Raw genomic sequence first — 16,652 nt, forward strand, 5'->3', positions numbered from 1 at the left:
TCCCAGAAAAATACTTAAAACAGTTATGACAGACAAAATGCTAATTTCCTTTATATACAAAGAACTGTTATAAAACAATAAGAAAAATACCAATAGCATAAAAAGAAAAGAAATGGATGAAGGATGTGAAGAGGCAGTTCACAGAAAAAGCTTTTAAACATTGGAAGAGTCGCTCAACTTCATTCATCATTAAAGTAGTGCAAATAAAAACAAGATATCACGGGACTTCCCTGGTGGTGCAGTGGTTAAGAATCCGCCTGCCAATGCAGGGGACACGGGTTTGATCCCTGGTCCGGGAAGATCCCACATGCCGCGGAGCAACAAAGCCCGTGCCCCACAACTACTGAGCCTGTGCCCTGCAGCCTGTGAGCCACAACTACTGAGCCCGCATGCCCATGCTCTGCAACAAGAGAAGCCATGGCAATGAGAAGCCCAAGCCACTGCAATGAGAAGCTTGTGAACTGCAATGAAGAGTAGCCCCTGGTCCTCACAACTCGAGAAAGCTGGCGTGCAGCAATGAAGACCCAATGCAGCCAAAAACAAACAAACAAGATATCACTTTTCACCTGTCATATTGGCTAAGAGTTGTACTGCTTGATTCTTTTTATTGGTTGTATATTTATCTTTCAATAAAATAATAGTAGTATTTCCAATAAAACAGTAGTTTAAGCCAATCTACAAGTTTAAAAATGGTAACATATAACAGTGGATTTTGAAACCAGAAATCAAAGACAAATTTACTCATTTATTCAAAGTTTACCTAAAATCTTGCTTCATTTCAACCCTTCTGAGATCCTTAGGTAAATGAACTCTTCCTGCTATAATAAGTCCATGAGTATTACACAGAATATGCTTTAAGAGAGGCAAAGCGCCCCCTCCATCATCTTTCTCCTCTTCCCTGTGCTGCCATCAAGAAGAAAGTTGGCATGGATTTTTCAAGTTCTAGGACTCTTATTGGGTCAAGTTTACTAGCAATTAATGTACATTAAAACGTCACTCATTTTAGGTGTGGGAAGACTGAAACTCTTTCAGCATTCTCTTCTCTCCATGCTGAAGAACTGGAAGGTGTCAGGGCCCATTCCTCGCTGTGTGTGTGTGTGTGTGTGTGTGTGTGTGTGAGCCCCAGGTTGCAAAATAGTGAGTGGACATGGGGTCTGCTTCTCCCAACACTACCCAAGGCCAGCCCAGCCATCCCTTGTCTCTTCTCTCCCTTCAATCACTGACAGGCCAGAGTCTGTTCCCCTTCCTGCTTCCCTTTTGCACAGACGCACACAGTGCTCACTACCCCAGCAGTTGTCTAAGCCAGCTCAGTAGTAGGCAGTGAAAACAAGTACCTTCTATCTTGCTGCCTGTGTGCTTCTTTCTGAACACTCTCTGTGTCTTGCTGGATGTGTCAGATTGGCTTTTTGCCTGAAGGTTCTTAGTCCTAACCAGACTGGCCAAAAAGGACTGACGCACGCATTTCAGTTCAGATCACCCAAGCTCTTCTCACTGTGTTCCAGGTCCAAGCCCAGTCAGCAGCGAAGGCACACCAGCTACTCCTGGGTGTAAAGCATCAATGCAACTTCCAGACCCTACTTGCCAAATGGGGAGGGGACTTGCTTGGACGTGGCTAAATGGTCAAGAGCAGCTGGCCTGCAGCTGAGGGGACTGAGGAACATAGAAGTGGACTTGGATTTGATTTAACCCACTGCCAGGGCATAGCAGGGGCTCAATAAATGTGGACTGAGGTGATGACTGAGGTTGGAAAGACAAAAGAAACACATAGTGAATACTGTTTTTCACAATATAAGAACATGTCATCAAATACTACATTATGAGACGCAGCCGAATTTATTAGGAGATTGTACTAGGTAGGATAAAGACTATGCTACTGCAACAAAAACATCCACAAATCTGACTGGAAGAGGATAGAAGTTTATTTCTCTCTGGTATAATAACAACCACTTAGTCTAGGCTACCGAAACAGCGCTACTCTGCGAGGTCATTCAGAATCAGTGCTTCTTCCACCACTGCTTAGGGCTACAGTTCCCAAGTTGTCCCAAAGAGCCTCAGTGAGCTCACAGGAGCACCATGGGACGTGTCAGATTTTTGAGAAAAACACAGTAATCCTCAACATCTGATATACACCACATAAACTACTAGCTTGAGGTCGTTCAGTTTCAACATGAGATAGCACTGCTTTCCTTTTGATGACATGAGATATTTCTGAATCTAGGTTTTTGGTGGTTGCTGTGATAAAAAGCAAGTCCTCTAAGAAAATCACTGTGGAACAGGGGATGGGGTAGTGGTGTCCAATCTGATTCCAAGGTTTGAGGAGTTGTGCAGTGCCCCATAGGTATACACATTCCATCACCAAGTGACTGCAGTTGTTTAAAGTAAAATATTTTTCTTTCAGTTTATGCATATTACTTGTTACAAATGTCTACTAAATGTTGGGAGACAATTCTCCATGGATCTCTCATGGTTTTGCATATGTTGTAAGCAGAGGCAATGACTGCCTTTGATCCAGGCTATCTTTTCAAGGATGCTTGTACAGGTGGTCCTCAAACAACATGGGGGTTAGGGGTGCCAACACCAGTGCAGTCAAAAATCCATATATAATTTTTGACTCCCCGACACCTTAACTACCAATAGGCTACTGCTGACCATAAGCCTTACCGATAATATAGTCAATTAACACATATTTTATGTTACTTGTATCAATATTATATACTACACATATACTATTATATAATAGTACTACTATTATATGATAATAGTACCATTATACAAAATACATGTACACTATATATAATATTATTGTACTCTTACAATAAAGTAAACTAGAGACTGTACCAATACAAGTTAATGTCATCTGTTTATGAGATTATCTGTCAGTACCTAACATCCATATTGTTGTATATGAAATGAAACACTGTAGATACTATATGAATTACTAACTCTAGACATCACAAATGAAAAGATAATGTGTAAAAACAAATTCATATTTATATACAGATATAATATATTTATATACATATATAATAATACAGAAGCAGCAATATGATTACTTCATGGTAAGCTTAGTGTAATTGATACAATTGCTTCACAGTAGCTTAGCTTATACAGTGAATGAATCCTTATAAAAATTTTATGGCATACAGTATTACAGTCATATTCATAATACAGTGTTGGAAACACTGTTACATTTTTAAAAATCCACTTACCTATGGTGACATCCTGATACACAGTTTCTCCAATTAGGAGGGAAGAGAGAGGCATACTGTATGGTAATGTATATAACTTTGAAAGCAAAGTTATAGAACAGTAGGAAAACTAAAACATTATTAATTTTATATTAAGTATCACTTACCTTATTCCTATATAAGGTAGGCTAGCCACTTCAATACAAGTCTTGCACCTGATATTCTACATGATGATATTTAGGCAATGATGATGATATGATGGTGATGACACAATGTCTCATGGTTCTTGCAGTAGTTATTAGATTTTCATAGAAAGACACTCACACACATACATAACAGATAAGTTTATTAACTGTAGCACATGATGACTGTCTACTATTCATTAAGTAGAAGTGGATCATCACAAAGGTCTTCATCCTAGTAGTCTTGATTCACATTGAGTAGGCTGAGGAGGAAGAGAAAGAGGAAGGGTTGGTCTTGCTGTCTCAGTTGTGGAAGAGGTGGAGGAGGTGGGAAGGGAGGCAGGAGAGGTACGCACACGGGGTGTAACTTGACAAAAATACATCCTAATTCCTTTTTTTAAAATGTAGTATAGAGGAGCTATTTATTTACTTTATTTATTTATTTATTTTTGGCTGTGTTGGGTCTTCGTTGCTGTGCACAGGCTTTCTCTAGTTGCGGCGAGCAGGGGCTACTCTGTTGCGGTGTGCAGGCTTCTCATTGCAGTGGCTTCTCTTGTTGCGAAGCACGAGATCCAGGTGCATGGGCTTCAGTAGTTGTGGCACGTGGGCTTAGTAGTTGTGGCTTGCAGGCTCTAGAGCACAGGCTCAGTAGTTGTGGCGCACAGGCTTAGTTGCTCCGTGGCACATGGGATATTCCCGGACCAGGGCTGAAACCTGTGTCCCCTGCATTGGCAGGCGGATTCTTAACCACTGTGCCACCAGGGAAGTCCTTACATCCTCATTTTTATCTGAGATTTTTGCTTTTATATTTTTCTAAAAATGCTTCTATAAAGTACTAATCCTTCTTCCACTGTGTGCTTTAGTTTCAGCGCCAGTATCATAGAATGGTCCATGTCGTAAAAGAAGTCAAAAGCAGTTTTTAATTATCAGAACCCTTCTGCCAGAGTGTCTAATGTCAATTTGTTTTCTGTCACTACTTCTCCCATGTCTTTTTCCTCATTGTCTGGCACTGGTTCAGAAGCACTCCTGTCCAAGTCATCTCTTGTTAAATCCTCTGGTATGGTGTCTATTAGCTCTTTTTTTTTTTTTTAAGATTTATTTATTATTTATTTATTTAATTTATTTTTGGCTGCACTGGGTCTTAGTTGCGGCATGCAGGCTCTTCATTGTGGCACGTGGGCTCTTTGTTGTGGTGTGTGGGCTTCTCTCTAGTTGTGGCGTGCAGGTTTTCTCTTCTCTAGTTGTGGTGCACAGGCTCCAGGGCGCGTGGGCTCTGTAGTTGTGGCACAGGGGTTCCAGAGTGCATGGGTTCTGTAGTTTGCGGCACGCGGGCTCTAGCTGAGGCACGTGACCTCATTAGTTGTGGCACGCGGGCTTAGTTGCCCCGCGGCATGTGGGATCTTAGTTCCCTGACCAGGGATTGAACCCTGCATTGTAAGGCAGATTCTTTACCACTGGACCATCAGGGAAGTCCTGTCTATTAGCTCTTGAATTTCTCTGAGATCCCCATCTTGAAACCCTTCACCGCCAACCTTTTTTTGCCATATCTGCAGTCTCTTTCATGATTTCTTTGATTGGTTCTGTCCTAAATCCTGTGAAGTCGGCACCTCTGGACACAGTTTTCTCCAGCAGGAATTTATTGTTTGGGGCTTGATGGTCTTCACAGCTTTTCCTATAATAACAACAGCATCTTCAATGGTATAATCCTTCCAGACTTCCATGATCTTTCTCTACCATAGCACTGACAATTTTTTCCATGGAGTACCATGTGTAATGAGTCATCAAGGTCCTTAAGATCCCCTGATCTAGAGAATGAATTAGATGTTGTGTTTGGAGGCAAGAAGACCACTTCAGCACCTTCAGTGTTGAACTCATGGGGTTCTGGGTGGCCAGGGGTATTGTCCAAATCAAATAAACTTTAAAAGGCAGTCCTTTACTGGCAATGTAATTCCTGACTTCAAGGACAAAGCATGGATGGAACCAATCTAGAAAAAGGGTTCTCAATGTCCAGGCTTCCTTGCTGTAGTACAACCAAAAGACTGGCATCTGGTGTTTATCTTTTCGCTTCAAGGCTCGGGGGTTAGCAGCTTTATAGATAAGGGCAGTCCTGATCCTAAACCCCACTGCATTTGTGCAAAACAAGAGAGTTAGCCTATCCCTTCCTGTCTTAAATCCTAGTATTCGCTTCCCTTCCTTACTAGTAAATGTCCTTTGTGGCATTTTTTTTTCCAGAATAGGGCACTCTTGTCTACATTAAAAACCTGTTCAGCCTATTGTTTCTCCTCAGTGATTTTCTTAATCGTGCCTGGGAACTGGTCTGCTGCCTCTTGGTCATCCTCCTGTTATCTTGACATTGTTTTTAAAGCCAAACCTCTTTCTAAAATTATCAAACCTACCTTTGCTGGCATTAAATTCTCCAGCTTTAGATCCTTCACCTTCCTTTTGCTTGAAGTCATCATATAATGACTGCTTTTTCTCAAACCATATTAGTAGGTATGCCTTTCTTATAGCAATCCTACACCTACATAAAAGCTCCATTTTCAATATAAAATAAAAAGTTATTTCACAAAAAGTACATTTTCATGCATACTGGCATAGGTGTAGTGATGCTTTCATGTATTTCCTTTTCTTTTCTTTTTTTCCTTTTTTTTTTTTTTTTTTACAGTAGTCTTTATGCTGGATTCATTTATCCTGAAATGGCTGGCAACCGCAGCTACAGATCTCAATCTACAGTATACATCAAGCAATTCAGCTTTTTCTTGAAATGTCAAGACTTTGCTTCCTGGGAGCACTTCCAGCATCACTAGTGGCACTTCTAATGAGTCCCATGGGGTTATTCAAGGTTTACAGTATTGCACTAAACATGAAGAAAAATATGCAAGAACTGCAAGAAATCACTTTTTTCTGTGATAAGCAGTTTAGTGGAAAGATGAAATGCTCACGTGGAGATGATTAGTGTCACATGGCATTTTAAGTGGATACCCACAAAACTTGAGCTCGCCACAATATTAAAAGGAGGTTAATTATTATAATAGTACAATATGCACTATAGTTAATTTTATGCAGTTATGATTCAATACTGCACATTTATGTTTGTTTATATTTCTCTCAACTGCAAATGTGCCATGTACTATCTTAAGTCTTTGCATAAGTTTTGATAAATTTTAACTCTTATTAATAGATTTGTGTATATTTTATGGTAGAAAATGATCAAATAGACTAGTATCTATACATATTTTATACATTCATGACATATCGTTTTCTTATTTTTTTCAATATTTCTAGGCTACATGGTTAGTCTGTGAATTTTTCAAATTGTTGCAAATCTCCAAATAATTTTCCAAAATGTTTACTGAAAATAATCCACATATAAGTGGAACTATGCAGTTCAAACTTATGTTGTTTAAGGGTCAATTGTATCTGATAATTTCTTATTTTGCCTCTCTGATAATTATACATACTTCACTCTGTAACCTTTCAGTATCCAGTCCTATATCACTCTGCCTTCATCAGGCTTTCCCAGTTATAAGCCTGACTTCTCACAATTGCCTATCAGACAAATGGCTTCTAGCCTAGCTGTCTAATACAGCAGTAACTAGCCACATGTCACTACTGAGCACCTGAAATATGGCCATTCTGAAATGAGGTATGTTGTTAGTATAAACTACACACTGGACTTCAAAGACAATATCTCACACACACACAAATATAAAATTCTCATTAATAATTTTTATGTTGATTATATGCTGAAATAATATTTTGGATGTATCAGGTCAAATAAAAAATAATATTAAAATTACTTTCATCTATTTCCTTTTTTTAAATATAAATTTATTTATTTTTGGCTGCATTGGGTTTTCGTTGCTGCGTGCAGGCTTTCTCTAGTTGCAGTGCACGGGCTTACCATTGCAGTGGCTTCTCTTGTTGCAGAGCACGGGCTCTAGGCACACGGGCTTCAATAGTTGTGGCACATGGGCTCTAGAGCGCAGGCTCAGTAGTTGTGGTGCACGGGCTTAGTTGCTCTGTGGCATGTGGGATCTTCCTGGGCCAGGGATTGAAGCTGTGTCACCTGCATTGGCAGGCGGATTCTTAACCACTGCACCACAAGGGAAGTCCCATCTATTTCCTTTTTACCTTAATATGGCGTCTAGAAAATTTTTAATTGCGTATGTAATTCACATTATATTTCTACTGGATAGCACTAGAAAATATATTCCGTGAAAATATCAAAAATATGCAATATAGGACATAATAGTTATTAAAAGCATTTCAGATTTTGAGGTGCCTATATATAAAGGTATAAGTCAAAAAGTAAACAAATTAAGAATTTCCAGTGAATTATCTATATCTAATGTACAATCGTGGAAGTCAACTAAGAAATGAATTGCCAGTTAGTTGGGAAATGGAAAAATAGATTGGTATTTCTCCACAAAAGTACTTTAAAAAAGTAAAATCACATCTGGACACTTTTATTTTAAAAAAGATCAGGTTTATTTAAGAAAGGAAAAGCTTTGGCTTACTCAGTTTAAAAACAATAGTAAATCATAAAAGGTTGATCAAAAACATCAAGTTCTCCCAAAGAGTCAGAAGTCAAGAAACAGAAAATGCCCCACATTCTTAGCCCACTTCCTGTCCTTAGAAAACAATCTAAGATGAAACATTGTTTGTGAGCAAAAACAGCATGAGTGACATTCTCAAATGCTTGCCTTCGATCCTTAGAGAATTCCTAATAGAATATAGAATATTATATTACAATATAGCTAATAGAATATAGCTCTATTGTCTTAACAGGAAGACATAAACTGAGCTGTGTCTTCTCAAAGGCCAAATAGTATCTTGTGTTCCAAAGGAAACAGGTGTTCTTTAGTGGGTCTAGAGAGGACTACTGACAGGAAACCCTACCAGAAACAGGCAAAATGAGGACCTCTGGTTATCAGAAAATATGAAGTAAAAGAACACTACTAGACTCCTGAAAAATACAATTTTCCCACTCAGAAAATCCCAATAACACTCCCCAATAGAAGATTAAAGAGCCTAGTCCAAGGACACAGGATCCACTTTATAGGTTCAACAAACACACACTCAGTGTCAGACACTGCATGTCAGGCACCATTCTCAGAGCTGAAAATACAAAGTCATATTAAGACATGTTCCCTGCCTCTGAAAACTGAATAGTGTAGTGAGTGAGGCAGGCATGTAAATCAACAGTTACTATCTGGTATACACATTCTGTCAGAAGTTATTTAAGGAGAATATGCCATATATAGTCACAAGGATAGATCTAAATCAGGGGCTCAGCGAACAGCCTGCAGGCCAAATCTGCCCTCATCTGCCATCTGCTTTTGTAAATAAAGTTTTATTGGCTTACGTATTGTCTATGGCTGCTTTTCACTACACAACAGAGTTCAACACACAACAGGTAAGGTAAACAAAGACTAAAATATTTAATATCTGACCCTTCACAGAAAATGTTTGCCAACCTCTGATCTAAATCAAATTGAGGGATCAGGTAAGGTATCCTGAAGGAGATGAGAGTTAATATAAGTTTTGCAGAATAAGTGAGATTTACCTGAAAAAAGTAATAAGCACCCTTCTCCCTATTACCCATTTTTGAGGAGGCATGGGTGACAGGGCATTCCAGGTTGAGGGAATGGGCCCATGGAAAGGTAAAGAGGCCTAAAACAGCATAAAGAACTCAATTTTACCCTAGAGAACACAGGAAAGCTGAACGCAGCTCTCAGCAGAAACACATGGCATTAACAATGAGTTCTCAATCATAAAAAACACAGTCAGTGTTGGTTCTTAGGCTTTCTCTTAGCCCTGCCTGCCCTCAGGTGAAGCATGCTGTTCCTGACTTCAAGCTAGGAATACACCCGAGTCAAAACCCAGGGTCTGCCTGCTTTGGAGCAGCCAAACCTCGATTCTCTGCTTTGCTACATAGACAGGAGGCCAGCTCTGGCTAAAGTGTGTTACAGTTTCTCTCCAAACCTACTTTCACCTAGACAGACCCCAAGGTGTATATCTGAGAGAATCAAAAGCCTGAGCCCTATCCCTCAATACAGTACACTAAAAGCAAAAGCCCTATTTCAGGGAGTATTAGAACTCATACTCTATTTTAATGATTAAAAAAAATTCATCCTAATCCCAGAGTACTTCAACAGCCTCTAAACATAAGAAGATCTAATAGAGGTGTATCACATTTCATGAATGAATCTCTGGAATCAGACAAAGGAGAAATCAGAGATGCTCATTCCCTTTTTAAAAGCACTGTTGTCACCTTTACAAAAAGATTCTCTATGCATATAGATGCATATCTCTAATGCATTAAAGCAAGGAATACCTTATAATTAAATTTAGCTCAAAACAACACCGATAATTTTGACAATATACTTTACAATTCAAAGGAAACCGGTTCAAGAAAGATACCAATGCAAAGATAACTTTCACTAGTCTTATACCTCATTTGGAAATCTCACAGATCACATGGTCTTAGTTAATTAAATACTCTTATTTCAGACACAGTGATGTCCACCTGATGCCACAATTTCCATAGAGTGTTCATAAGTTGTTCAGGATCTTTATGTATTCCAACCCAGCAGCCATTAACAAAAATCTTGGTTGCACTAAAATGCAACACCAACAGCATTTTGTACTTAGTAACCCTATAAGCTATAACTAAAGATTAACAATAGTTTTTGCATCTATACACACTCAGCAACAGCTGCAGGAGAAATTTCTTCTAAATTTCCATACTCCTTTCTTCTAAAAATACCAGAATTGGAGAAGGTTGAGCTCCAACTGAAACATAAGCCATCAGAGCTAAATTCTTCACAAGTCCTAGAGCATGGCTCTTGGAATAAATAAAGTACATATTACTCATACTGATTTAACATGCCTATCGAAATTCTTTTCCAAAAATATTTTTCCTTCAATTTGATCTCAGGATGTACTCTTACTTACTAAGAACAAAATTATAAATAATATCTTAGTTCTAAACTACACTACATAATAAAAACTTGCTTCTAAAAATAATTATACCCTACATAATTACTGTCACACTTTTTATCCTGAACATAAATTCTAATGCATTACCTCTGGAGTCTCAGCAGGACACACCATTCCCCACAACGTATTACGTAACTGTCTTGGTTTTGCTAGCTTGCCATCTCTACCAATGGAAGGATTTAAACAACACAGGTGAGAAAGAGTAGATGCAAAAGTCAGGCAGTTTAATACCTAGAAAACAATAGTAAATCTTTAAAGTTTGGGCATTTCTGTTACTCACACTATCATGTTTTTGGCAAATACTAGAATGAAGCAAAGTCATATTTTTACATATAATCCACTCAGTGTTCAATTGTCCCCATCCCTCCTTTCTCCATCCTGCCCTGGATAATCTTATTCACCCCTGTAACTTAACTGACCCTTAGAGCAGGGATGGCAAATACATGACATATAGTTCTAACATACCACGTAAATGTTTTGTTTATGGTCTATCTCCAACCACTAGGATGTTAGTTCCACAAGGGTGGGGAATTTTTATTTGTTTGTTTCATTCTCTGTTGGATTTAAATAATCCATTTGGGTCATGTAACCATATCAATAAATACTCTAATAACTAAAATATACTCCACTTTCTAACTCTGTGACCAGTGTTTGGTCTACATTTTACCTTACTTCTCTGTAGTCTTAAAGACTCTGGACAATTCAGGACAAATTTAAGAATATCAATTACTCCTGAGACAAGGATCATCAATGGAAAAAACTGATAAGGAAATGCATATTTATCTAGACTCAACAAACCTTTCCACAAAAATAGTAACTTTACAGTGGACGAATCTAACAGATGCCACTGTGAAGTTAATATTACCAATAACGGGACAAAATGACATCCTGTGACTCCTGATGTGATGCCCTGGGAAGCACACAATATGATCTCTGTATGTGTCCTGCCAAAAAATGCATAAATTGAATCTAATCATGAGGAAATATTGGAAAAGCCCAAATTGAGGATATTCTACAAAATAAATGGCCTATCCTTTTCAAAAATTTCAGTGTTTTGAAACACTGAGGATAGAGACAAGGGAAGATAGGGACTTACCTGGTGGCACAGTGGTTAAGAATCTGCCTGCCAATGCAGAGGACACGGGTTTGAACCCTGGTCCAGGAAGATTCCACATGCCACGGAGCAACTAAGCCCATGCATCACAACTACTGAGCCTGCACTCTAGAGCCCGTGAGCCACAACTACTGAGGCTGCATGCCACAACTACTGAAGCTCATGCCCCTAGAGCCCGTGCTCCGCAACAAGAGAAGCCACCACAATGAGAAGCCCATGCACTGTAACGAAGAGTAGCCCCTGCTCGCTGTAACTAGAGAAAGCCTGCACGCAGCAACAAAGACCCAAAGCAGCCAAAAATAAATAAATAAATAAAGACAAGGGAAGATAAAAAGAGACTAAAGAGGCATAAAAACAACATGCAATACATGATCCTGGACTAGATTTCTGAACCGGAAAAAAAAAATGCCATTAAGGACATGATCAGCACAACTGGCAAAAACCTGAATAAGATCGTGAAGCTAATAGTGTTGTACCAAAGTTAAATGTCCTGATTTGGATAATTATACTACAGTTGTGTAAGTGAATGTCCTGGTTCTTAGGAAATATACACTGAAGTATTTAGGAGTAAAGGGGCATGAATGCCTGAAATTTACTCTCAAGTGGTCCAGAAAGAAATAAAACGTATATATAGATAATAGAATCCTAAAGTAAATGAGGCAAAGGTAACAACTGGTGATTCTGGGTGCAGAGTATAGGAGAGTTATTTGCAACTCTTCTATAAATTAGAAATGATTTCAAAGTAAAAGGTTTAAAAAAAAAAAAGGTATCAACTACTCTTTTTCCCTTTATACTAAATAGCACCAGACTAGTATGGTTTTCCTTACTACTGTTTCTTCTTGTTGATGTCAATGAACTCTGGCTGCCTCTAGGTTTCATGTCTATTTTACAGAGAATTGTCAGGAGAGAAGGTAAGGCAGGGCTGAAGGATTGCACTACACAGTAAACAGCATGGGGTTTGCAACAGCTAAACTGATCTTCAGAGCAGCTTTGTACTGTGTTTTAGGATTAGCAACAGTCAGTAACTTTAAATCTCATGAAAAATACTATGAATACATTTTGCTTGCGCAATACCATTTCCATCATCTCTGGATCTTCAAAATCATGAATATGCTCTGAAATATCTCTGTCAGACACAAAATCTAATGCTCTAAAAAAATTAATGATGAAAATGTCTGGGTTAATATATGGTAGGGTTGCCACAATGTGCTGACCAATAGCACTCTTTTTGCACCCTAGGAAAAAAAAAATCATTAGAATATGAGGACACAGAGATCGTAGCCATATATAAACATCATAAGAACCATTTTATATACATGTTCATTATATGTATCTCAAAAGAAGCATGTCTCTCATATTTTAAGGAACGTCCTATGGCTGCTTTTCAAACCAATGGAACAGGTTTACTCATTTGATGGACAGGCTGGTCATTTGGACCTGAGAGAACTTGCATTATCTACTCTCTCTGTCTGCCAAGATCCTCTAGAATTCCCCAAGACTGTATTTGGAAATGACCTTTGGCTGCAAAACACAGACCCCCAAGTCCTTTCCCGCAACCAAAAAAATTAAAACTTTGGAACAAAGAAATAAATGAGGGCAAAATAAGAGAGAATATGGATACACAAATGTGGGAAAAGCTAAGCACAAAATGAAAAATAAATATTAACTCTTAGTTGGTCTGTGAGGTATCGCCACATACGAACAATGTTGCAAAATTAACAAACAGCCTCTCTCATATAAGCTTCTCTTTTCCAATTTTTCCCCCTTTAATTGCAACACAGACAGAAATGAAATAAAAGCTACTAACTTACACTGCATTACACAACACCTGGTTTCTCAGTTTTAATCAAATTTCTTTCCTTCAATATCAAATTCTATCTTCTCTTGGCCTCATAACCCTACATTATCATGGTCCATCTAATAACAGTTTCTGTTGTCTTCCTCCTCCTACTTCAGGCCTCCTTCCTTAGAAACCTTATCCCATCTTACGGATGTTCAGTAACAACTTTACATAAAGGATACGCAAATCTTCATCTTGATCTTTTTCCTGTACCCTCAACCCTCACGTCTCCAATTGCCATTTCATTCTTTCAACTTAGATACCAATTATTCCATTCAGTCTATTATTTGTTTCATCAAAAAAATTTTTCTGAATAAGCAAAACATTAAAGCAGAATGCCTACATCATGCACCACCCAAAATCTTTTGTCTAAAAATGAACTCACTAGGTTCTCTCTAAAAACCAATTCTTAGAAGTTCTCTATTTTATCTAGGACCTCAGAGTAAGAACCATACAATCTTAATTGACTCATTCTCATATTATATCAAACTTATCACTATATCTGGATGATTTTCCTTTCTCTGCCGCTAATTAATTCATTTTGCCCATAGCTGCCATGAAAGTCTCTCTAACATACTGTGTTCTTACTTTGCCCTCCATAATCCAGGCCAATGCTTATCAACAAAGAATGCACATCAGTCACCTGGGGATCTTTTCCAAACACTTGTGCTTGGGCCCCGTTCTACCCCCATTCACAAGTAAAAACCATTTTAATTCTTTAAAACACCTATTCTACATGAGATTTTAACTTCAGGCACTTAAATGTCTCTAATGTTCAAGACTCCTTCTTTATAAAACTTATAAAAGTGATATTAGACTCTGCAGAACTGTTTGTAAGAGCACAAGACTGGAAACCTAAATGTCCATCAAAAGAGAAATGGTTCAAAAAATTATGCTACATCTACACATGGAATATCACAGCTCAAAAACAATGATCAATTGCTGATCTAAATATATTTTTAAAGGATACCAGCAATCTTCAAACAGGCATATGTTATGCTCCCATTTATAATTTTGTGTTAAGACTATTTATGGATGGATTCATGAGAAATTATCAAAAACAGCTACCACGGGACTTCCTTGGTGGCGCAGTGGTTAAGAATCTGCCTGCAGGGGACACGGGTTCAAGCCCTGGTCTGGGAAGATCCCACATGCTGCGAAGCAACTAAGTCCATGCGCCACAGCTACTGAACCTGCGCTCTAGAGCCCGCGAGCCACAACTACTGAAGCCCGAGCACCTAGAAGCCTGGGCTCTGAAACAAGAGAAGCCACAGCAATGAGAAGCCCACGCACTGCAACCAAGAGTAGACCCCGCTCACCGCAACTAGAGAAACCCCACATGCAGCAACGAAGACCCAATGCAGCCATAAATAAACAACCAAACAGCTACCGCTAGGGAAGAAATCTGGGGATCAAAGGAAGACTATCTATCTATCTATCTATCTATCTATTTATTTATGGCTGTGTTGGGTCTTCGTTTCTGTGCGAGGGCTCTTCTCTAGTTGCGGCAAGTGGGGGCCACTCTTCATCGCGGTGCGCGGGCCTCTCACTATCACGGCCTCTCTTGTTGCGGAGCACAGGCTCCAGACACGCAGGCTCAGTAATTGTGGCTCACGGGCCTAGTTGCTCCGCGGCATGTGGGATCTTCCCAGACCAGGGCTCGAACCCGTGTTCCCTGCATTGGCAGGCAGATTCTCAACCACTGCGCCACCAGGGAAGCCCCGAAGACTACTTTTTATAGTGTACCCTTTTTTGTAATTTTTTGAACTATTTTAATGTGCACATATGCCTTATTCAAAAAAATTTAATAAAAAATTTACATGAAATTAAATAAGAGTTGATTACAACAAATTCCCAATATAGTTGTAAAGATTAAATCAAGCAAACTGAGTAACATAATTGGCACATAGCAAATATTCAAGAAATGTTAGCTGTTATTATATTACATTACTATAAGCAACATGCCTAGGGTAGGCAGCTACTAAGATAGTGCCTGATGATCCCTGCCTACTATTACTGCCTTGTATAATCCCCTCCCTTGAGTATGGACTGGATGTGCTGACTTGCATCTAATAAATAGAACTTGGCAAAAATTATAGGATGTTGCTTCCAAGACCAAGGTATAAAAAGATGGTGATTTACAGGAATTCCCTGGCAATCCAGTGGTTAGGACTCGGCGCTTTCAATGCCAGGGTCTGGGTTCAATCCTTGGTTGGGGAACTAAGATCCTGCAAGCCTCGAGGCGCAGCCAAAAAAAAAAAAAAAAAAAAAAGGTGACTTCCATCCTGCCCTTATGCTCTACAAATTTTCTTAATTACTCTCTCTGCCAAAGTGAGCTGCCATGTTATCAGTTGCTGTATGGAGGGGAGCCAAGCAGCAAGGAACTGATTCCTGCCAACAACCAGGCAAACGAGCCTTAAGATGATGACTGCAGCCCAGACAAATAACTTGACTGAAGCCTTGTGAGAGACGCTTAGCTAAAGGACCCAACTAAGCCACATCCAGAAACTGTGAGATGATAAATGTTGCTACTGGAGTGATTTATTACACAGTAGTAAGTAAATAATAAAATGCCTAGCATATAACACTGATAATATGCTCCAGAAAAACTTTTTGACTAAACATGCAGTCTGGTAACTTACAAAACTAGACCAACAGGAATAAACCCAAACAATATCATGTAATAGTCCATACCTGTCCTCCTCTTGCCAGCATGCTAACCCAGATAGTGGGTCAGAAGAATTCTCCAGACATGATCTACACTCTCCTGTGTAGGCATATTTAGAATCCTGTTTGGCAAACACAAAGGTTATGTTTGTTGCCATTTTCTCTTGAGCAATCAGAACCTATATGGACAATAAAAGTTACAGCCATAAAACCCACAAGGTCCTTGAAGTAGAAAGAAGAGTGAAATCTGCATCTTAATTTAATCTCATCATACAGGCTCACTGAAACATCAATTCTTGAACTTTACAAACTCCATTTTGCAAAAATGCTCCATAAAAACATACAAGTTCAAACAACTGACCAAATTTCTAGTGCTTATTATATACAGCTAAATAAAACTTTGGTTTATATAAATTCAGCTGTCACTCCCCTAAATAATTCAACTACCACTTTCAGATTATTCTGTAGAAAAGCTTACTTTTTAATTTCAACTTTCATAATTTAAATCGTAATGATAATTGTGTAATTTTTTAAAAATAATGCTACTAGGGCTTTCCTGGTGGTACAGTGGTTAAGAATCCACCTGCCAATGCAGGGGACATGGTATCGAGCCCTGGTCCGGGAAGATCCCACATGCCGTGGAGCAACTAAGCCTG

At 38.9% G+C, this 16,652-nt stretch overlaps 1 protein-coding gene across 8 annotated transcripts in view; it reads right to left on the reverse strand.

The window, feature by feature from the left end:
- Window positions 1-1,895: 1,895 nt before the first annotated feature.
- The window catches only part of LOC309627926 (DNA-directed RNA polymerase II subunit RPB2-like), a 39,556-nt gene continuing 24,799 nt past the window's right edge, over window positions 1,896-16,652 (reverse strand). The window contains exons 6-8 of one of the 8 annotated variants that reach the window (XM_082390320.1): window positions 16,024-16,118; window positions 10,463-10,538; window positions 4,408-10,220 (exon numbers count right to left, since the gene is read on the reverse strand). In XM_082390320.1, the coding sequence (XP_082246446.1) occupies window positions 10,110-10,220; window positions 10,463-10,538; window positions 16,024-16,118 (282 nt within the window). In that variant the 3' untranslated portion in view covers window positions 4,408-10,109. Of the gene's footprint in view, window positions 3,634-4,407; window positions 10,221-10,462; window positions 10,539-16,023; window positions 16,176-16,652 lie in introns of those variants that run through there. The other 7 variants (XM_082390321.1, XM_082390318.1, XR_014244018.1 and 4 more) reach the window with 7 other exon arrangements.

Source organism: Balaenoptera borealis (genome assembly GCF_965194805.1).
Source record: "Balaenoptera borealis genome assembly, chromosome: 4".
Lineage (NCBI taxonomy): Eukaryota > Metazoa > Chordata > Mammalia > Artiodactyla > Balaenopteridae > Balaenoptera > Balaenoptera borealis.